The sequence below is a fragment of the Trachemys scripta genome, chromosome 19 (assembly GCF_013100865.1).
Source record: "Trachemys scripta elegans isolate TJP31775 chromosome 19, CAS_Tse_1.0, whole genome shotgun sequence".
In the NCBI taxonomy this organism is placed as follows: Eukaryota; Metazoa; Chordata; order Testudines; family Emydidae; genus Trachemys; species Trachemys scripta.
In genome coordinates, this window is record NC_048316.1 from 6,848,940 (window position 1) to 6,871,650 (window position 22,711).

General features: G+C 50.1%; 1 protein-coding gene across 4 annotated transcripts in view; it reads left to right on the forward strand.

The window, feature by feature from the left end:
• The window catches only part of LOC117867788 (Golgi integral membrane protein 4-like), a 78,064-nt gene that overhangs the window by 52,621 nt on the left and 2,732 nt on the right, over positions 1–22,711 (forward strand). For 2 of the 4 annotated variants that reach the window (XM_034753060.1, XM_034753058.1), the window contains 5 exons: positions 1,003–1,160; positions 6,629–6,828; positions 11,864–11,931; positions 14,092–14,259; positions 18,102–18,173. In XM_034753060.1, the coding sequence (XP_034608951.1) occupies positions 1,003–1,160; positions 6,629–6,828; positions 11,864–11,931; positions 14,092–14,259; positions 18,102–18,173 (666 nt within the window). Of the gene's footprint in view, positions 1–1,002; positions 1,161–6,628; positions 6,829–8,378; positions 8,624–11,863; positions 11,932–14,091; positions 14,260–18,101; positions 18,187–22,711 lie in introns of those variants that run through there. The other 2 variants (XM_034753059.1, XM_034753061.1) reach the window with 2 other exon arrangements.

Consider the following 22,711-nt stretch of genomic DNA (forward strand, 5'->3'; position numbering starts at 1 on the left):
CTTCCCCCAGTTAGTGACTTGCCTGGGGTCACACAGCAAGTCTGCGGCAGAGCCAGGAACCCACATCTCAGGGTCCCACAGTGATGGGCAGGTAGAGCTAAAAATGCTGCCTTAGCCTGGTGTAGAGACAAGAACTGAAGCTGGGCATTGGTGAATGCGGGAAGACCGGAGACGCGGGGAATACATTCTAGAGCGCAGGTGTGGGAAAGAGGCACCAGAAACCTTAGATGTTTGCCGTGTTGGTCCCTGATCAGTCAGTGCCTATTTCTCTCTCTGTGCGTCGCTGCAGGCATCCCCACTGGTTGGGGAGCCCCAAACTATATTGATCTTTCAAACCACTTGTGCATGTGGATTTTCACGGCTGGCCTGGTCCAGAAACACTCTTGGTCTCTGCCTTTGAGTAAGGACATCCTGTATATACTCAGGAGGATGGTCCAGTGACTAGGGCCCTGGCCTGGGACTCAGAAGAATGGGTTCAACTCCCTACTCTGCCACAGACTTTCTGTGTGACCTGGGACAAGTCACTTGATGCCTCAGTTCCTCATCTGTAAAATGGAGTTAATAATAGCACCGGCCTGTCTCACAGAGATGTTGCGAAGATGAGTAAGTGTTAATTACATCCTGATAAGCCAAACCACAGTATAACAACACTAATCACAATGTAGTTACATGGTAATTACTGTACCCTTATTTTAAGGTGTGACCATAGGATTGTCCTTTTGTCCCATGGACATTGGCCTGCTGAGGACAGGGCAAATACATTTCACATAGCCCGCCCGATAGAAAGGTATTTTTCTTAACTCTCTGGGACATGAATTACTTTCCTTCGCTCAGAAAATGGTAGCATGGCTGGCAGGGAATGCATTGCCCCTGCAGAGCGATTCCTGTCCTAATGTTCCCTGATGAAAGATGTGATCCAAAACCAGGAACCTTCCAAACACGAAGCGGCCGTGAGGGTCTGAGTGGCCAGGTAGATTGTACAGCTCTTTGTCCTCTCTGCAGGATCACAAGGTGGTGGTGAGCATTCAGGGGAAAACCAGTGAGGAAAACCATGCTCCCAGAGGGGTGGTGCCTAATCTGAAACGCCCATCTACGTTGGAGAAGGAGGCAGCTCCAGCCAACCATCCCTCGGCAGGGAACAAACCGGCGCGGATGCAAAGGTTTGTACTGCAGGGCTCTCCTCTTACTCTCAGGGTTCAGGGGGAAGAATGCTACAGAAGGTCATCGAGACTGGTCCATTGAACTCTTCCCCTTGCTGGGGTGTTGGGTGTTATCTTCCATATAAAGAGCTGCAAATGAAGACTCCAAGTCCCAGCATGCTCTGCTCTTTCTTGATTTGCCCATACAACATCCATCTTGCTTCCAGCTGCCGGCCACTTGTGTCAAGATGCAGTGCTGCATGCTGGGACGCATGGCCTGGTGGGTTCCATTTCCATGTGAACGGGGAGGGCAGCAGGGTGCCATGTTGCAGAACTCTCCATGGGCCGTATTTAGCCAACAGGGTGGGCTTTGGCTACCAGTCCTGGAGGTGTCGGGAAGTAAGGTCAGACTGGGGAGCTTCTGCTGAGCAAGGTGCAGGGCATAGATTGAGTCTTAGCCGGAAGAAATGGCAGTGCAGAATTTTGAGTGGACTTCTGCCAACCTCTCTGCAGTGGGGAACTTCAAAATAAAAACGGTGTTGTTTAGCAAGCGGAAGATATACAGCAAAGTGGAGGCCAGACATTCTCAGCAGAAGGGCCGTTAAGGGATCCCATCAGCTTTTCTAATTAAGAGGCGTTAAGCTGTGTATTAAAGCTGAGGCTCACTGATGTTTTCCACTAATTAATCAGTAATCCCTCAAGCTCTGTGGGAACAACCAAAGCAAGATTTGAAGGCTTGTCATCTTCAAGGTTATACGGTAATCAAGAAGTGGCAGGTGACTGGCCCCAGTTGAGATGCTGACTTCTCCTGGCTTTGCATCCAGGTTTGAGGTGACGGTTCTATCCTCTTTTCTCATTTGTGGATTTCCTTCCATCTTGTGGATGGAGCTATTGCTTGGGTCCGTGTCTCCATCATACCAGCAGGAGAAGCTTCTTTGAAGAGCCTTGCATGATTGTAAAGTGGACACCTAGACCTTGTCTACATACAAATGTTGCACTGATTTAAAATGTTTGTTAAATCTCTTTGAGTTAAACTCTGGTGCATTCTCCTGATAGATGCATTTGAATTGTTTTGCAATTGGCTTATCTCGACTTTAGCTTAATTTGGTAAATGTAAACCAATTGAATTATGTCCACACAGTGGCTTGCACAGCTTTAACTAAAGAGATTTAAAACAGGTGCAACTTTTCTTTTTAGGTGAGGCCTTAGTATGGAAACTTCCCAGCCTCTTGGGGGCTGTAGTTTTTATTAGACAAATGCAGAAGGCCTCTTTGTACATAGCAACCTCCATCGCTTGGCCTTCATTCCATGATATAGGGGAGAGGAGACGAATGCTCTCTGGGTAATTTACAAATAAAGGTGGATTCAGAAGTAGGCGGAGACTGTTACACTGAGATCATGAAATGGATACTTATTGTTTGTGTTGCACTCACTCTTAGGAGCCCCAGTCATAGACCAGGATCCATTGTGCCAGGCGCTGTACAAACACAGAACAAAAATACTGTCCCTGCCCCCAAAGAGCTGACCATCTGAGTGAAGGACTCTGCTGACCAGTTAGCAGAATGAGCATTGTGCATGTGAAAACACTTTCTGATACTGCAGTTCTTCCGAGTCTGGCTATGATCCGAAAGAGCATCTTTCTCAGCTCATCTGCTCCCTACATATCTCCAGGTTACATCTACTTACTTTACTGAAACAAACAAGATGTGGCTCCCGTTAGATCTGCAGATGCAGTCAAGCTGGGGGAGAAACAGCTTCTGAATTGTCAGCTGAGTTCTGATGGGGACAGTAACAGTTCATTTCCTCCCCGTTGTTCTTGTTCACTTAAATGCCAGCTCCTCAGGGCAGGCACTGCCTCTTATGTATCTGTACAGCACCTGGCCCAATAGGGCCCTGATCTCAGTCTGGTCCTCTACGTTCCACTGCAATCGTACCAATAACCAATGGATTTAAGAAGCAAACTGGCTTTAAGAAAACATACTAGACGGACGAGGTTCTGTTGTTATGGGGATGCAGAGCCAGGAAAGTCGGTGGAGGTGGGTGTCACTAAAGGCACCAGCGCTATATGTTGCATATAACACAGAGGGGAGTTTGTCACCAGTAAATAAGTCAGAGCACGCAAGCGTTGCGCTATTTGGCACGTGGAGACGGAGGCCGCATGGCACTGACGGAGCATTCTCCCTGAATGGATCTAAGGTTAAGAAGTCATCAGAGCAGCTAGGGACTGTCCTGTTACCTGGATAGTGTTTGAGGGGGTGGGAGTGGGGGAACAGTAAAGTGACATTCTCTTGGAGATGTCAATGCCAACAATAACACAGCCTGCCAGAGGCAAAGAAGCCATTTGTCCAATGTGAGGAACTATTGCAGGGGTGGATTAGATCAGCAGATTCCAGAGAGGCTCTTGATGGTTGATTTACATTTTGATTGTTTCTGTGGAGGGTGATCCAGGATGACATTCTGGCTGTGATTTCCTTGCTAAAACCTTGCTCAGTGGCAGCGTGCTGGCTTTAAATGCAGCAGCTGAGCCCAGTGGGAACAGGCAGAAGGGAGGAGCGTGCAGAGCTGGTGTTGGTGAGCTGAATCCACTTTCACACAAGGGTTCGGGGAGGACAGACAAGTTCTACAACAAGCCAGGAACCAAATCCTAGAGTGGCTCCAGTTGGCTAGGTGCCAAGAATTCTGGGATACGCACCCAGAAATCCTTGCGCCAGGCACAGGTGTGGACACACGTATACCCGAGTGTAGGGCACGTTTGGCATAGCAATGTGGATTCTTGGAGGTGGGCTTAGCTAATGTGCTCGTATGTGCATGAGCCAGGACCCAGGGCAAGCCTGCAATGTAGACACATAGGTTGGATGCACCAGTCCCACTAATTTTAACAGCAACTGGGTGTCCAGATCTCTCAGGCAGATTTGAAAATCTCAGCTGGCATGTGCATCTGAATCGGGGATCTCAGGCTGTATAAAGGAGGAATCTGAATGTGAACTGAAGCTGTTTTTTGAGGTTTAAAAGTTCTGGTAGTGCCCATCATTTTTCACTCCTGAAAGTCTCCGTGCCTCTGGGATGGGTGATGGAAGTGGTGACATGTTGGAAGCGTTTGTAGCTGTTCTGGAGAGTTTCCCCTGCTTTTGGGGAGACACAGTGTTCAGAGAAGCAAACTGGTCTTTGAGGGGCTTTCCCTGCATTCTGAACCTTTAAGGTTCACCCCCCAAAATGTGAAGGCCTTCTTCAGAAATCAGGGCCGAGTTCAAGCCTAGTGTAGGTAGGTGCCACTCGAGTGAACCTCAAGGTCTGGGTTTGGCTCTTAGTGTGTTCTAGATCTTGAGAAGTGTGAGGCTAGGTGCTTGGGTGATTTTGAACCTTGCCCGTTGTGTTGCGTTTCTTCAATGAATTGGGTGGAGAACAGCTCCCTTGTTGGAGAGGTCTGGGCCATCTTTGTACCCTGCATAAAAGACACTTCCCTCTGGCACTGGTTGAGAATATCTGCATACGTATCCTACCTTAAATACCCCTGTACAGCCCCCTCCACAACCCATCTCTCAGCATATGTAATGCACGTTTATAGACAGGGACTGGAGCCTCTGACTGGCCATGCAGAGATGGGCTTCTGAGTCCAGTGGTTGGTACAGATACCATGCAAAGATGGCAGCATTGAGGAGAAGAAGGTGCATGGCATTTGGCATTTCTCCTGTTGTCCGCCATCATTAAAGCCTTGTGCCAAGAGGGAAGCAGACAGACAGTGGTTCCAGGTAACAACAGGAGCATGTTTGAGGCATAGCATTCACAGGGAAGGATCAAACTCCCAGCCTAGCTCATGGCTGGCCAGAAGGAGCTGCCTGTACTTCCCCAGCGCTCAGAGGCAGGCTCGCAGGCTGGTCACAGAGGTCGGGCTCTAAAAGAGACAGACCCCCCCACACACCCCAAAGAGGAGACCCAAGTAGACTTTCACCACAACATCTGTCACAATTACTACAAACAGCTTATGAGAGAGTGATTGTTTTGTTTTAAAAATAGACCAGCAAAAGGCTATCTTCTGTGCCACGCTGCAACAAGTTCCTTATACGGGAAAAGCTGAGCTATCTGGCACTTGACCAGCCAGAGAGCTCTATAAACCGGCATTTCTGATCTTCATTCAAAGTCCGATTTATAGTCTGGTTGGTATGGGGCCAGCAGGCTCCCTACCTGGCTCTCTGGGAGCGGCGACGTGTCCTTGCTGCTCCTAAGCGGAGGAGCGGCTATGGGGGGGTTCCGTGCGCTGCTCCCGCCCCAAGCGCTGGCTCCACAGCTCCCATTGGCTGGGAGCTGTGGGGGCGGTTCCTGCAGGGGGAGGCAGCGCAAAAAGCTGCCTGGCTGCGCCTCCGCCTGGGAGCAGCGGGGACATGTCACAGCTTGCGGGGAGCCGCCCAAGTTGAGTGCCGCCAGGATCCGGCACCCTGAAACCCCTCCTTCACCCCAACCCCCAGGCCAGAGCCCCTTCCTGCACCCAAACTCCCTCCCAGAGCCCACACCCCAACCCCCTCCCGCGCCCCAGCCCTGAGCCCCCTCCCGCACCCAAACTCCCTCCTGCACTCCGAACCCCTCGGCCCTAGCCTGGAGCCCCCTCATGCACCCCAACCCCCTCATCCCTGGCTCCACTCCAGAGCCCCAGCTGGCACCCTCACCCCTCCCGCATCCAGTCCCCTGCTCCCACCCAGGTCCCCCACCCACATCCTGAACCCCTCATTTCTGGTCCCAGCCCAGAGCCTGCACCCCCAGCCCAGAGCCTGTACCCCCTCCCACACCTTATCTCTCTGCCTCAGTCCAGAAAATTGGTATTCCATTGGTAAGTATAACTCTTAGTGAACCAGAATATTTGACTAACTGGCACCCCCCCTTTCTCCCAATATGCTGGATGACAAAGCTTTTAGTGTATCATTACTTTTCTTAAAAAGGCTTTCTACACTCGTCCTCCAAAACTCTACAGTTCTCAATAATGATTCTTCAGAGTTTGGACTAATTATTCTAGAAGACGGTGGTACAAGCAGCATTGTTACTTTAAATAAAGGTTGAGACATAAAGAGGACTTTTGGTTTGGTATTTTTCCAAAAAGGCAAATTTATGCCTTCTAATATGTGGGAAGCATGTAAATGTATCAATTTGGAGTTAGAAAATATTGCCACTGCTATATGGATAAGTTATCACAGTGCATGAATAAGAGATTAAAGCAGTTCTAATAATAATACATTGCATTTATAAAGCATATTTTATTTGGCATTTGTGTAGCACATAAATTGTTCTGTAGCTTTTCCATGTAGCTTGCAGCGATAACTAATGCAATCGGTTCCTTTGCCTGACATGTACAATTAGGCAGGAGTTTTGAATGTGTGGGAGGTGGGTTTCTCTTTGGTTTTTGTTTGTTTGTTTGTTTGTTTTTCCTGCTTGCATTTAGATTATGAAATGCCAACAAGCTGTGTGGCTTATTCTGTTTTTTGTTTCTTACTTTGCTGCAGCTGGCAAGACATTGTTAACAAAGTGAATGCCCGAATGGATGAGGAACAAGTGCACGGTTACCCAAAGCACCTTCACTTTGACACCAGATCTGAGCAGAATGGCAATCTGTTGCTGGCCAATCAACAAAGAGGGGCAGAGCATCCGATAGCCAATCGGGAAGGAGACAAGGAAGGGACGGATGATGAGGAACTCGAGATGGGTATGGTTTCCATAACGCAGTGAAGTACAGTAATGACCTATGCTACCAAGAGGGAGGCTTTTGAACAAAGGAAGTCTCTCAAAAACTTCAAGAGAAATTTTAATTTGAAATTTTTGTCAAGAGATATCATGTATTTTAAATAATCCAAACTTGGTCACTTTTACTCTAGTTTCTAGTCCCTTCCTCTGCCTCATGCCCTAGCTCGGTCCTGTTTGGATTCTCAGCGTTGCAGGAGAATGCTTGCAGCCCCCAGTGTCTCCAGCATTAATACACGAACTCCTCAAGTATTCCTGGGAGGACCCCCATTCAAATACTGACATAGCCCAGTCCTGCTTAGGGTTAGCGCCGATCGGCTTAGAGCACAGGTAAACCAAGGCATGTTTCATTGCGAATGAAGTACAATTGCTAGGAGTTTTAAAAACTCTTCTCCTCCCTGCCTTGCAAAGTGCAGAAATGGAGCCTGGCTCTGGGAATCCCCTGACATCCTCCCTGCTGCTGTGTCCAGGAGGAAGATGTTAAATCTGCAGTTCCCTTATGGATGACTAAGGAATTTGTTTTCCTAGGGATGGAAGGAGAAAGGACCCACCTCCTGTAGTAATTTACAGGAGAGGCTGTTGCCCTTATTCTCCTCTGTCATCTGAGGAGTGCAGTGCATCATCTTGTTATCAGGGATAGGGCAGCCCTTTCATCTAACCTTGACCTGTCCCCTTTCTCCAGGCCATGTGCATCATATATACTAAAGTAATGTGCACACAGGTCACAGCACTTTGTTCCCGTCTCTGAGAGGGATGGAGAATCCCCTTCCATTGTTTCTTGCAAGACTTGAGTTCAGTCTCCCATGTGATTTCTTTTTTGTTTGTTTGTTTGGAAGAGGGATTCCAATCTTAATCATGGTGATGAATTTCCCAGCATCCGTTGAGGGCGATGAGCAAGCCATTTCAAAGGCCAGCTAATTCCATTAGTCAGCCAGACAACTGCAGCAACTGCAACCATCTTGGAAGACTCAAAGTCTGAGCAGCTGGGGGAGACCAGCCCTCAAACCATTTGGCACATGTTAGAATTGTACCCTCTGCTGCTCCAACTGCATTCAGACTCCCCGGACTGGCTCAGCCATCTAATAATGTATTTGCAAGGGAAGCCATTAAAAAGTGGAGAAGGGGGAAGCATTTGACCCGGTGTGACCCATCATCAGGCCAGGAAACTGGTTCATGAATAATTCACCAGCTGAGGTTTGCGAGGGAAGAGCCTTTATCTCTGCTTCACTTCACAGGCATAATGTATAAATATTGTTAAGCTGAGGGTTGGGCGATCGTACCACCTCATTGTTGTCATGCTGGACAGCTTTGGCCTTCGAAACGGGAATTGGGGAACAATGAATTTCCCCTTTGTTTAGTGATAGCTGAAACAATAGAAGATGACTTCCCAAGGACTAGACTGCTTTCAACCCTGGGCAGTGGGTGGGCCATGTGGTCCAAGGAGTTTCCTGGGGGTCTGATAACAAATGCAAGGATGAGGGATATATTTGATTATAGCCGTGCATATGTGTGCAGGAGAGAAGCAGCAGAAACACCTCAAAGAGCGAAGGCAACAAGGAAGCCACAGAGACAGCGAGAGAAATGTGTGACCTTGAGGGGGAAAAAACAAAAGTGAGAGCTTTTGAGCAGAGTGCTGGCTGGAAAAGGGCTTGGAACTGTGAACAGAGAAACTATCTCCCTGCTTTTTGATTCCTAGTGTGTTCAGGGAAACAGGACTTTATGTACGTTCTTTGTAAATAAACAGGATTGCATCAAAGAAATACCTGACTCCATCATCAATTTCTGTCCCTAACTGAAACAATCCACAAAATCTCAAATATTGATTAACTGCTCGGGTCTAAAAGGCTAATAACCGTGTTAATTACAGTAAGAATACAGATTTGATCAATGCATCCGCATGGGGTTAGTAGACCAAGCAGAGCTAACAAAGTCTCTGTTGCCTTTGGTCAGTGACCTATATCTAAGTGTCACTGGGATTCTGAATGAATTATTCCTTAGACAAGTTGGCTAGTAGGTGGGGCGGGAAGTTTAGGAGTCAGGGCTCCTGGATTCTATCCTCAGCCTCTGGGGATCTGGGTTCAAATCCTGACTTCGATCAGTGTGGTGGTCTCAGCCTGAACTCTTGCCAGTGGATTTTGGCTCAGTTTTCATTCTCTGCTCAGGAAAGGGCTCAGATTAGGAATAGCAGTGGTGGTGAGGGGCAGAGATGCAGGTCGGTATGACTAACAGAGCCTTCGATAATAAGGCCATAATAAAGGTAGGCTAGGAAAGGTCTAGATCATTGTGTCAGTGCCCTTCCAGTGCAGGAGAACCTCTCAAATATTTGACATGTTAGATATTAAACTGATCCCGTGCTGATTGGGTCCAGTCAACTGGACACAGAGAAGTGTGGGGGTTGCATGAGAAAGAGAGGAGAAGCCACGTTCTTGTTTCAAAGCCCAGATGCCTTGCCCCTTCCCATAGAAGGACCCAGCTGGTATTTCATCTTTAAATGACCTGCTTTCAACAAGTTCCCTCAGAAAAATCAAACTAATTGCTTCACATCAAAGCAAACTCCTCTTTGAAGGAAACAGGCTCGCACTGCGGGGGTGGGGATGGAGGGGATGTTGGGACCAGCAGGACTTGGCCTCCACGTCTTAATTGGGATTAACGTCCTAGGGAACGACTTTACGGCCCAGGCCATGAAACTATCTAATTGGGAGCCCTGTTGCCTCTTGGTCTCTTACTTAATGTTTCAAGAGGGAAAACTTGGCTAATGCTGATGATAGACAGCACAGAAACACTGCCCCAGCTCCCTGCCTCCGGCCTTCGTTATGGCCGTTCTTGTCGAGGGTTGTTAGGAGAAGGATAATAAATGATGCACTGTCAAAATGGGCGATTAGTCCTCGGCTCTCTTCCCTCCCTCCCACCTGCCCGGAGTCCTGTCTCAGGCAGGACTTCTTTTCTGTTGCTTGTTTTTGCTATTAAAAGTGCATCCAGGTCTCAAAGACACTGGGTCTAATGCAGCCAGACTTGGACCATGAGCCTGGAGGGAGAACCATCTCCGCACCCCAGGATTAGAGATTACAGCGAATGAAGCTGTTTAATTGGTGGGGGGGGGGTCATTTCTGAGTGGGGGAACCATCCTGGAAACTCATCTCATTATTCTATTAGCACTCCGTGGTTCCTTCCAGCATGCCCTGCTTTGCACCCCCGAGTCTGCCATCTTGTGGTCGCCAGGATTCTCATTGGGATGTTCTTCACAGCTCATAAACCCTACTTCTAACTGTCCGGAGCCCTATGGGCTGCCCCTCCTTTGTGCTTTGTGCACCCTTGGGGGACACATGCGTTGCCTCCTCAGTTCTCCCAGCTCCTGCCAGTTTGGGGGTGAAAGAGTGGGCGTGGCGCCTCGCGTTCCCTCAGAGCGCTACAGGTTGTTGCTGCATCCGTCTCTTGGGACATACTTGCCCTGTAGATTACACAGCAGGCCAAATGGGGCAGCCTGATGCTGGAGGATCATATCAACCTGCTCTGCTTGCCGCTGCAGTGGTCAGCATGACCATTGGAGCCAGCGCAACCAGATGCTGTAGATGGACCTACTCAGATCCAGATCTGGGAGGGGTTGGGCCTCCCTCTGGTCAAAACGAAGGGCTGTGTGGGGTCCAAAATGTATGATGGGAGAAATAAACATAATGAGCCTCCTTGCTTTCCCCCTAACGGACGCTCTGTGTGGTTCCCCTTTCTTCTCCCCCTTGCCACGTGGCGCACCGGCCTTTCATTTTCAACCGCCACACGCCGACAAAGGGCAAAGTGGCACCGACCTGTAACCCACTGTGGTACAGCGGGGCCGGGAGCGATTCTCTGACTGGCTGCGCAACTGGGTTGTTTCCATGGATACCACCCAGCCTCTGCAGTAGCCCAAGGGACAGAGAGAGAGACGGATTCCTGAACGTACAGATGAGTGACTGAGCATCCAGTGGCTCAGTAAGCCAATCGCCCTGTGGTCTGACTTCAGCTACCTTGCCACCTAACAGGAAGTAGATGGGTGTAATTGGCACATCAAGGATCATTAAGCCTCCAAAAAGGCTGCCTTACAAATCCCTTGCCCGCAAAAGCTGTTACTGTTACATGGGGTCGTTTTACTTGCAAACTTGACATGGAGAACAATGAGTCAAGGCCGCTGTCCTACGCAGCGCACAAGACTGATGCCAAGATTTGGACTCTGAAATGATGTACCCATCCCCCCAGTGTCGCCCGTCTGTGCAGTGTTGGGAGTGTACATTTGCTTTGGTGTTAAATGTCTTTTCCAACAGACCGAGAGGTTTTTGTGTCGCCAGCACGTACCTGCACCATAGATGCCAGGCGAGGTTTTGGCAGCTGGGTAGAGGGGGTTTCTGGCACCCATGAATATGCGGGAGGTGGTTTTGGATTTTGGCACCGAGGAGGCAGTGGAAGTGCCTCTGCTAAGCTGGGGCAAAGGTGACTTCAGATCTTGGAGGCTGGGGACTGAATTGCTCCTTTCCCTGCTGCCCTTGACCGCAACTTGCTACCCGAGCGCTGTCCATGCGTCCAGCCGTGGCAAATAAGCACTACTATTATTATTTAGATGCCTACTAAAGTGGTCGTTGATGAAACAGTCAGTGTTGACATTTTAACATACTATCGTTAGGCATCAGGATTAACCCGTTACAATGAATGGGGAGTAGTTCACACCCCTCCACGCTATTGTGTCAGGCTGCCTGCAGAGACAGGCAGACATCACTGCATCAGCTTCCACTCTATACCTGTTCCGGGGTGTGGTAACCAACCTGCTCTCTGGTTCCAGGGATGCTTCATCACAGCCCAATGCAGTGTCTTTCCCAGGTAGGCACGAGCGATCAGTTCACTCTTTCTCTAGGAGAGAGAGAACTTTCCACGGCACACAGGGCCAAACAGTCACATTGCCAGTGTCCTGTGGGTTTTGCTACTCCCTGGATGAGCCTTTTGGTCGGCCGGATTGACTCATTTCATTTTTCTTGCAGATGCTGGGATGATCGAAAGAGAAGAGACTATGCACACGCAAAAAGAGGTGGTGGTCCAGGAGCCAATGGTAAGAGAAGTCGCCATGATGTCATCACTTGAATCTGATTGGACACCAGACTCTTCCATTCAAGCAGAAACTTTCCATGCAGCCCATGTAGCACCTTATTCCCAGATCTTTCTCACCCCCGCCCCCAAGAAGGTGGTGTTTTAATGACGAATCATGGGCGTTTTCCTAGCATCCATGCGAGTGCTAACGGGAGATATGGTCAGCACAGAGCGAGCACTGGGGGTTCTAATCCCAATCCCTCCCACGAGTTCTCATCAGACAAGTCACTTCTAGGCCTCCGTTTTTCCTACCCTAAAAACAGGCAAAATTACCTCTCTCTGATGGGTGTTTGGCGGAGCAGAGCTGGTCAAACAGGGCATGTGTGCGTCTGAGGGGAGGGGGGAATATTTATTTGCTGTTTGATGACATCTTGTATATAATCAGTTGCAGAATCTCTCGCCTTGGGGGGGCCACAAACCTGCTGTTTCAGGGGGCCCTGAGCACCCTGCCTTTCCCATATGGCTAAATAGGTCCCAGTTAGATCTCTGCTGTGTGGGTGTGGGGAGGGATCCCGAGGAGCAGGTGCTGGTTGTTGTATGGAAAAGGGCTGAGAACCGCTGCCCTAGTGGAAGGAGGTTGTTTCACACCATCTGTAAAGCTGATCAGATCGCAGGGGGAAAAATGTACTGGTACATCCTTTTCTCTGACAAGCTCCGGAGAGGCAATGCACTGACTGGTGTTTATGACGCTGGTCGGGCTAACTCGGCTAATTCACTGGTGGTTTGTAAAGTGCTCTGAAGGTGAGATACGCTATGGAAGTGCCAAGTGAGATTCGTTCGGTAATCGATGTCCATCGGAAGAGCTTCAGCTCCATTTATCTCCCTTCACTTAGCTTGGAGAGGCTCCCCTAAGGGGAACAGTAACTTCAGAGAGAAGTGATCTTTCCCTACGCATTTCTAGAGTGTTCCTCCATGACACTGGCAGGGCCTTGGACCTCCAGCCTGTTTGACTTTTTTTTGTCCACCATGGTGCCTGCAGGTCCTTGAGACATCACACCTTTATCCATGACCTTGACTCATGCACAGGCTTTCACCTTTCTCTGCCCTCCCTAGAGGGGAGGACCTCAATGTTTTCATTGAGGATGCCAGCTGGTAATTCTTTCCCTACCCTCCCCCCTCCCGCCCCAAAAAGATAGGAGTCAACACTGATCCAGCTGCACTAGAGGAAACAAACTCTTCCCAGGTAACTTACAGAGGAGAATACCAAAACAAAACCATGGCAGATATTAAGCACAAGAGATGATGGTGCCTCCTCTCCCTGCCGGTCCATGCTTTTATTTCAGTGACAGGGTATGTTTCTAGCTGATCTGCTACAAGGCAGAAGTCTTTCCTCTCCCACAGCCTGGAGCTGTGTGTCTGCCCCTCTCTGCTGGATCTCAGGGTTCGATGTATCTCCTGAGAACATCTGTGCCAAGGAAACCATCCTGGTTTATGGTTCCCGGAGCTTTAGATCTGAAAGCATCACGCACATAACAAGGCGTAGAGCGTTGTGTCAAAATGCAGATTTGTTTTGGCTAAAGACAGCTTTTTCTTCTGAGGTTGGTTTGATAAACAGAGTACAGCTTCCTCCTTTCCGGGGGACTGATTTAGGGTCATCGCACCTATTGCCAATGAGTTGGTTTGCCTCACAGGCAATGAAACAACTTTCTGATGTGAGGTGGTTTCCTTCCTTGGGCTGCTAAAGAGTCCAGGCAATGACTTCGTAAGAACTTCATTAAGACTCAACTTCTGCTGAGTGTTTCTTCATTTACCAACGTAGCTGGGCCGATGGAGAGACCCACAGGATAGACCCACACAATGCCTGGGATTTCAGCAGGGGCAGAAAGTGAGGTGAGGGGGACAGATTGCCTGTTCTTGCTAGGCCCCATCACCTCCTCTAGCCATAACTTCTTACAGCCTCATCTGAGGAGACTTTGATCTGGCGAAACCCCTGAGATCCAGCCTGAGGAGGACTGCTGCAGTGAGGTGGGAAGCCCTCCTTCCTGGAAGCTGGTATCCCCAGCTGTAGCTTCTCCCACTCATTGGCCTGAGCTTAAGCGCTGGAGAAAGCCAGCTCGTATTGGCCACCGTGTGTCCCGGGTGTGGGGGTGCTGGGTGCTCACAAGAGGTTTCTCTCACCCAGATGCCTGATGATGCTGCAGACCCTGCTCAGGACCCCAATAACCAAGGGGAAGATGAGTTTGAGGAGGCCGAGCTGGAGAGGCCGGATTTTGAGGAGAAGGTGGTCCAATCAGACAAATACAAGGACCCCAGCGTGCTAGGGAAAGAGGAGACAAAGAAGCCGCTGAAGGTAATGTAATGTGATGGGGAAGCCATTTCTGCAGGGAGGGGTGTCGGGGGGGGGGGTGTGATGAAGAGGGTTCTTGGCCCTACAAGTGAGAGGAGGAAGAGGATGCATGCCCCCCAAGAGAATTTTCACCCCCAAGCTCCAGTGCTATATTGTGATGGGCTGGCAGTGAGAGAACCCTTCTCCCATCATCTCCTGCTCTTGATTCTGGGCAGCTTGTGGTTATGGAGTTCCAGCTGGGTCATGACCAATTTTCTTTTGGCTTCCAGGAGCTACTGGCAAGCTGCCCTCCTTTCTCCCTCTTCCACCTGCTCTGAGGCTGGCATGGCAGCACCCCACAGCACCTGTTCTCTGCCCAGCTATTGCATAACATGTCCCAATTGCTCTGCAGCCCATTCCGGTGCCACTTTGGGCGCTGGGCCTCCCAAGACCGTAATTCTTCAGGGTGCGAAGGGAAGGGGGCAGAAATCTGGTTGTAAAGGTGGACTTTATTCCAACTGTGGCCACTTGCCACCATTGGCAATAGGTGTAAGCACAGGAGGGCTGAAATCTGGGAATCCTGGCATATCCCAGGCCTTGTCTATAGTGCTAGAGCCATAAGGGCCCCACGACTCTTGATACGCCCTCCTTCTGAGCTGATGCCGGGTCTAGAGAAGGTAACTCGGAAACTTCTCTCCCCTCGGTCTCACAACACAAGAGCCAGGAGACGTTCAATGAAATTAAAAGGTGAAACATTCAAAACCGTTCAAAGGAAATCCTTTTTCACAGACCCTTGGGCAATGAGCGCCACGGTTTAATCCCAGGAAGCTAAGGCCGCAAATTTAATTAGACTCACAAAGGGGAATTGATAGTCAGAATATCCTGGCTTGTCACACTTAAGGACAATCAAAATTTTGGAGAAATTTGATCTTTTACTTTGGGGCTTAAGCCAACTTTGCACGATTAGAATCCAGGGTGAGATCTAAAGTGGGGGGGCCGATTATCCGCTCTCTGCCTACTTCAGGATTCTCGCGCCTTCCTGGGAAGCACCTGGTTGTAGCCATGGTTGGAGACAAGACAGTAGACTAGATGGACCTTGCTTGGTCTAGTTTGGTGATTCCCGTGTTTCTGTGATGTGGCGGCGGCAGTGGTGGACTGGTGGCAATTATCTGTGCGAGGGAGAATCTTGTCTCCTCCAAGGAGATGCTTGCTTGCAGAAGGAAGCCATTCATTTTGTAAAGTGCTTCTTGCTGTCTGGAGTGAGACTCTGCAGCAGGGAAATATTAGCTTGTTTTGACAGGCTGCCGAGCGTTCTCTGTGTCACTTGTTTTTAAAAGCAGCATTTTATCTGTCAGGGCTCTAAACCGATGATTGGTAGCAAGTCTAAAAACACTCCAGACCAATGGAATAGACATTGAAGCAAAGAGCCCACCACTGCAGGATTGCATCTGCTGAATAAAACCCTCCAGCTCCTTAGTGGGAAAAGAACTTATACCTTAACTATTTGTCTTTGCATAAGGCTAGGCTGAGCTGTTCACGCTGTTTGGACAGAGCACAGGTACCTTAGGAGGAAAGACCTGAAGGCGCTGGCAGTGAGAACTGGTGCAAACTTAGCACTCCTTTGGGAGGAAAATTTAAACTCCTTAATCAGCTTGGTCAGTTTCTTTCTAATGAACTACTGGATGGAATCAGAACTGCACAACTGTGTGTCATAAGTCCTATATTGCTCATAGAAAGCAGTGATTCTCCTGTAGTCCAAGTGGGAGAGGCTTGTGCTTTTGAGGAAGTTCTATCCCTGCTGTTGCTTTTAGGTTCTGAAGGCTGTCATTACGAGTTTGTTACAATCTATATTGCAGCATCAAGATACTGCAGCAGCCAGAGCTGCATAAGCACAAGGTATAAATAGAGCATTGGCAATCAGATGGCTGACAAGAAAGGATAAAGTCAACAGCCCTAGGGAGGACAGAACTAATCAGAGGACAGAACACTCCCCGTCTGTTGTTTTTCCCCCTTACCTTTCTTGTTTGCTTTCCTTTCTCAGCCTGCTCCTTCCCACCATGCGAACGCTACAAACCTTAGCACAATGCCTGGCTTCTGTTCCGCTCGCTTGCTTTGCTGACCGGGGCGGTCAGCTGGGTTTGGTGTCGGAGCACTGCTCCCTTAGGCTGTAATTCACTCCCTGGTGGGCCCAATGGCGAGAGTATTAGGAAGGGTAGTCAGTTTGGGTCCCATTGGTGGGGTCCAGAGAGCGGCATGTGTCGGTGCAGCTCTGGGCAGGAGCAGATGGCCTGCTCCCAGCTCAGCCCGTCGGGTGAATGAGGAGGTGCTGAATCGTTGCCCTGAGTGAAGGTCTGTTAATCAGAAGCAGTATCAGCATGTCTGAGTCCTTCTCTCCGGGAGGTGTAAATTATCGAAAGTATTAATATTTCATGCTGGCCAGCAAGAGGCTCCAAGAAAATCCCCCTCAGATTCAGCTCTGTTTGTCTCTAACTCTGCGGCTGGGCAGGCTGCTGTGTGTTGAGTCAGGCTCAGGCGGGGCAGAAGCCGCGCAATCTGCCCCTGCCCGATACCAGTCCTGGTGCTCTCCTGAGCCAGTGCCACTAGTGCCAACCTCTGACTCAGTTGAGGAGCTGGGCCTAGAACCTGGGTGTCTTAGTTCCCAGCCTCTCTGAATGATGAACAGCTGAACTGATTCAGCCAGGATTCGAACCCATGACTCCAGGGAAGATGAATATTCCCAAGTGAGCAGAGAGCCCTCAGCCATTGCTATTGAGAGGCGAATGATCCAGCGACTTTCCCCCTCCACGGACCCTTTCTCTCATGGCCACGCCCTGTTTTAACAGGCTCGGCCATGGTGCCCTGCAGCAGTCCGGGCTCCTTCCCTGCTAGCCTGCAAACAGGCAGGAGCCATGGGCCAGATCCTCAGCTGGTGTGAATCACCAGCGCTTACCTGGAGTCGGAGAAGCTGCATTGAGTGACCCCAGCTGAGGCGGTGGCCCTGCACGTGGGTGGAGAGAGTGCTCGATCATGACTCCCCCTTGCGCTCCTTTCTCCTGTCCGGAGACCTTCTCGGTGCGAGCTGCTCAGCCCGGCGGCTTCCCCGGGCGCGGGGGCGCTCTGCAGCCCTCCGTGCACGAGGAAGGCTGAATTGCGATTCGTTTTCTCAGGCTGCCATCTCTCATTTGAATGGGCAGTAAATAGAAGGAATGGTCTTCACTGCTGGCTCCTGGCTGGAAGGTCTGCGCTTGGCTGTGCTTTGCTAATGTGACTTGGGCAGCTGCAATGGGGTGGAGGAGCGGGGACACCGTTCTCCCTGCCGTCTCCTAGAGCCCAGCACGGCTCTCTCCGGCGCTTGGATGCTAGCTCAGCCGTACAACTGCTGCCCAGCTCTGCCAACTAGCTTGTTCTCTCTCTCTCTCTAACAGATGCTTCCCCACTGTCTGTAGGGACTGTTCAACCCAGGGTGGCCGCTTGCACATCCGGGCTCTGTGCAGAGCTCTGACACAGCGCTGATCCCTACCATGAGAGCGCTCCCATGCACAGGCCGACGCGAAAGCATGTGGCTGCTGGGAAATGACTTGGCTGCTTCCATCCGCCCCTCCCCCCCCCCCCCCCCCCCCAGCTGCCTGCAGGATAAAGGGGACAGAAGCGTTGATTGGGGACAAGCGCCCAACAGAGATGGGGTCACCTCTGATGTTCCAGGGTCTTGATTCAGCAGCCTCCAGCCCTGGGGCTCTAATACATGAAAGTCTGGGTCTCCAAAGCTGCTTTGCTGCTCTATCAGGATTGGGGTTGCGGGTGTGTGTGTGCTTCTGGGAGCTTTAAAGCAGGCCGACCTACCAATGTCTGCTCTCCTGTGTTTCCAGGGTGCCGCTGGGCCAGACAAAGCCAGGGAAGAGCCAATGGATGACTACCAAGAAGATCAGGAGCAAGAAATTGTACGACACCGAGGTTCCTCTTCTTTTCCTGTTCGGTCGTGGGGCTGCGGGTGTGTTTGAGACCAGGAGCTGAGCCTGGTGCAGAGATTGGGCAGACCTGTGTCTTGGGACAGCTGTTAGGGGAAAGCTCCCAACACCCTAGGAATAGGAGTGAGGCTCTTCGGGAGAGGGACTGTGCCGTTCTGCGGTGTAACGGTCAGAGCACCGGACTGAGATTCAGGACAGCTGCGTTCTATTCCTGGCCCTGCTGGGTGACCTTGGGAAAGTCCCTCCCTGCTCTGTGCCTCAGTTTCCCCGTGTATAAAATGAGCATAATGATACTGATGGAAAGCACTGTAGAGGAGCTAGGTGGCATTATTCTCTGATGCGGTTGTGCCGCACCTAACAGAATGGGCCCCGATCCCAATGGGGGCCCTCGGGTAGTAGTGTGATGCGCTCACAGGGCCTTCTTGTCAGTGGTGTTCAGTATCTCCAAAGATGTCCCTTCTCTTCAGTTGGACTTGCTGGTGCTCAGCACCTGTGCAAATCAGGCCCTGGATGATGAATAGGATGAACAAGGCTTTTAATGTTGTTAACCCTCATCCCCTCCCCCCACGTCAGTAATGACGTACACAAGCCATTGCAAAGCACCCTCGTGCTGTTCAGGGGCTTCGATTCCATCCCCCACCCTGATCAAACCAAGCCCCGATCCTGCTAAGAGCTCTGCACTCAGGCTCGGCACCCGCCGGCATAGAGCCCCATGCAGGAGTGGGGTCCAAAAGCTCTGGCTGCAACAATGAGGTGGGGGCGAGAGGAGAGAGTTCATCGAAATCTCAAGATTGGCCCTTGTCACCTTCCCTCTTTCCCTGGTAGTTTGATCTCCACAGCGAGCTGAATCCTGCCCCCTAGCAGGTCACTGAGCACGGCCGAGACGCCGCTTTTGGTTTAAATTGTCTAATTTGGGGAGCAGAGTTGGAACCCCCCCGCCCCCAATCTCCTCGGTGCGTCTCTGCCGGTTGCATTTTGCTGGCGTCTGTTTATTCCGGTTATTAATAATGGACGAGAGATAAGTGCCTCCAACAGAAACCGTCCCCTCTGGGCTTCTGCCTGCTTTCAAAGCAGAGCGATTACCTATCTTCAGCTACTTCTTGTTAACTCTGCCGCAGCCAGAGCCAGGAATCCCAAGGCACCTTCTGGGGATGTTGACACGGGAGGGAAAGCTGCTACATCGCCGATATAAATGCATGATCAGTGGTTAAAAATGGCTTGTTGCTATGCAAGCTGAGATAGGTGGGTGATTGGATTTCACGCCTTGGGCCATGAAGGCCCTGATTCAGCAAAACACACAAGCATATACACAAGTCAATGGGGCGTAAGCACATAGTTAACTTGTGTGAACAAAACAAAGCTGCAGATTTCTGAGAGAACCATCCTACAACCGGGGTAGCCTCCCTTCCTTACTTGCCTGCGTTTTCAAAAGTGACATGTGATCTCGGGTGCCCAACTTGAGACAGCTGTAAAAGAGTGGGCCTGATTTTCAGCCTGTGCTGAGTACCCACCCTATGAAAATCGGGACCCTTTAAGGTGTCTGAAGTTAGGCAGTCTCAGTCTTGACTCATTTCTGGACAATTTAGGCCAAGGGTTTTATGGTGCGTTATCAGGGCTTAACGTGGTCTGAAAAATGTAGTGGTAGTGGTGATGTCTGTCATCATCTGGAAGAAGCAGATTTGGTAAGACCATGCTTAAAGTTCACCCTTCAGCAACCCAGCTCAATGTAAATTGTTTTTTGCCAGGTCAGCGACCCTTTGCTGCCCCTCTTCTCCCTCTTCCCCATGCCTCCCCCCTCCCCAATTTAAACGCTGGCTGGTTTCTATCACCTCTATCACTGGGCTACATCATTTCGGAGCCAGGAATAGGACAATGAGCGATTATTTTCATGCCAGAGGCTTTTTAAAATAACGTTTTTTGGTGGTTCTTGGTAATACTAATAATATATAATATTTATCTTCTGGTTATGGACCTTTTAAGGGGTCACATTTTCAAAATTTTCTCCACAACCAGGAGGGCTAGAAACTTATTATTATTATTTTTTTTTAATTAAAGCTGAGGTTCACACCTAATCACAGGACTCCGGGAGCTGGGGCATTGTCAGAAATTGTCAACACTACAGGCGAGTTTTATTTTTGGTGGTTTATTTGCCCTGCCCTTAGCTTAGGCCAGTTCTCAAATTTTTGTACTGGTGACCCCTTTCACATAGCAAGTCTGAGTGTGACACTCCCCCGCCCCCTTATAAATTAAAAACACTTTTTTCTATATTTAATACCTTTATAAATGCTGGAGGTGAAGCAGGGTTTGGAGTGGAGGCTGGCAGCTCACGACCCCCCATGTAATAACCTCGCGACCCCTTGAAGGGTCCCGATCCCCAGTTTGAGAACCCCTGGTTTAGGCAGTGACCGCAGCCATGTCAGTTTCATTTCTGATTGTAGTCATGTTGAGTCACTTTCGCTGCCTGGCACTATGCACTAGAATAACCTGATCATTGCAGCCATGCTGGCAGAGCTTTCAATTGAACCATTTCCATTTAACTTCAAAAGAGAAACGATTGCGGGAATGATTTTCCATTTAAACGGGGAGTTGTGTATGTATGTATATGGGGAGCTGTTTTATCAAGATCTAAGTTTTCATCCCCCAAAATCAATTCAGTATCTAAATCGCAGCACCCTGGCAAGCTAATTTTGCTGTGGACACAGCCTCCCTGAGGTCTTTGATTGCGAAGCGACAGGGAGATGCCCTTTGTTGCCGCCTGTGGAGTCCTCTTGAATTTTTACTGCCATCTGATTTGTAACATTTAAATGTAATTTCCACTTCAAAACCATGAAAAGAGGAATCTCTAATTCTGAGGTGCAAATGTGAGGCGGGGGAGGAGGAAGACTTGCATGGGGGTTAATGAGCAATTTCTAGATAATGCCCAGCTCTCCTCACCTGCTCCATGCTGTGCCTGAGAAGCAGCCATCTGTGGAAGCTGGATGTGTCCTTGCCGGCAGGGATTCTGAAGTTTACTGGCTCACATTTATGGAAATGAATGACCTTCTGCAATGGCAGAAAGGGGCCAGATTTTCAGAGCCCCCCCCTCCCCGAACCTCAGTGGGAGCTGTGGGTGCTGAGCCGTCCGCAGATCGGGCCGGCTGATCCCAGTGAAATAACGCCCTTGACTTCAGTGGATACTGGAGCAGGCCCCCACAATCTGCCAGTCTTGGCTGGGTTTGAGGGTGGCACATGGAGGAGCGCTAACCCCAGCTCTGCAGTGCGACCTCTGTCATGGAGAAAATAACCATGATAAGAGGAGAGCAGCTGGAAAACGTGAACCCTAAATGCTCCAAAGGCAAAGAAAAAGACCTCATGCTTATGTATTTTTAATCTCATAATTTTTTTTAAGCCAGTCTCATGATTTTGGGGCCCCACCTGATGGTTTTTGATCATTTAGGGTTGGCAGTGCTGTTCTCCTTAGCACCAGCTAAACCAATGCAGTGTCCCCTTCCCGCCCTGTCTCTGGCTAGGGGAAGCTTCAGTTAGCTATCTGTCCCAGTGCCGCATCCTCCCCCACCCCCCCCATCTCCTGCCTCTCTCTTACCACTGCCCTTTGGCTGATGGGGGTCCACTTGCTCCCCTGTTTTTACTTAAGAGCTTGCCCAGGGATGGCCTGAAGCGCAAGCTGAATAAACAGCTCTTTGGGGCTTGCAGTTGACAGCCAAACCTTGTAAAAGCCTGGGACGGCTTGTGAGTAACACCATGCATACTGCAAGATCAGCCCTTAGCCGTAGCTCCAGTACTCTGGCTCTGCGACTGGGTCAGAGGGGAGCCCTCAGCCCACCATCTCCACTGAGCCCATTGAATGTTCTCTCATGGCACGTAAGAAGAGTAAATAGTGGTTAATGTCGAGCTCTTTTCATCCATAAATCTCAGAGCACTTTACAAGTGAGGTATCATTATTCCCATTTTACAGATGGGGAAACTGAGGCACGGAGCGGCAACGTGTCACCCAGCACTCCGATCTGCTGATTCCCAGCCCACTGCTCCGAACACTAGGCCCCTCTGGCCAGATGCAGGGGTGGGCTTCCCTGGCTCAGGAGGGGCATTATTTCTTAATGTCAAATGACAGTGTTACGTGAGAGGAGGCTGTCTCTGGGCGCGTTAAGCCATTTCCCTCTGTATCAGAGATCACGTGCGTGGCGTTTGATTGATTGATTGATTGACTGGTGAGATAGCTGTGGGCTCAGCCTGAAGTTTCAAGGGAGGAAGGCAGCAGTCCTGCCCAGTATAGGACATGAGTTTTGCTGTTCCTCCCTGCGGGAAGGGTGGTTGCTGGCAAAGGAAGGGGCATGACGAAGTGCGGGGTGTGACATACCCTGCCTCTCTCTTGGGGTCATTTGGGTTCCTCCTGGGACTCCTCCTGCCCCCCACCCCCTTCCTTAAAAATCTGGCTATTCATTCACCATTGTCAGGGCCTTCCTCCCTTTGTAGCGAGATCTAGCCCTCGCAATCTCTGTATTCTGCACTGC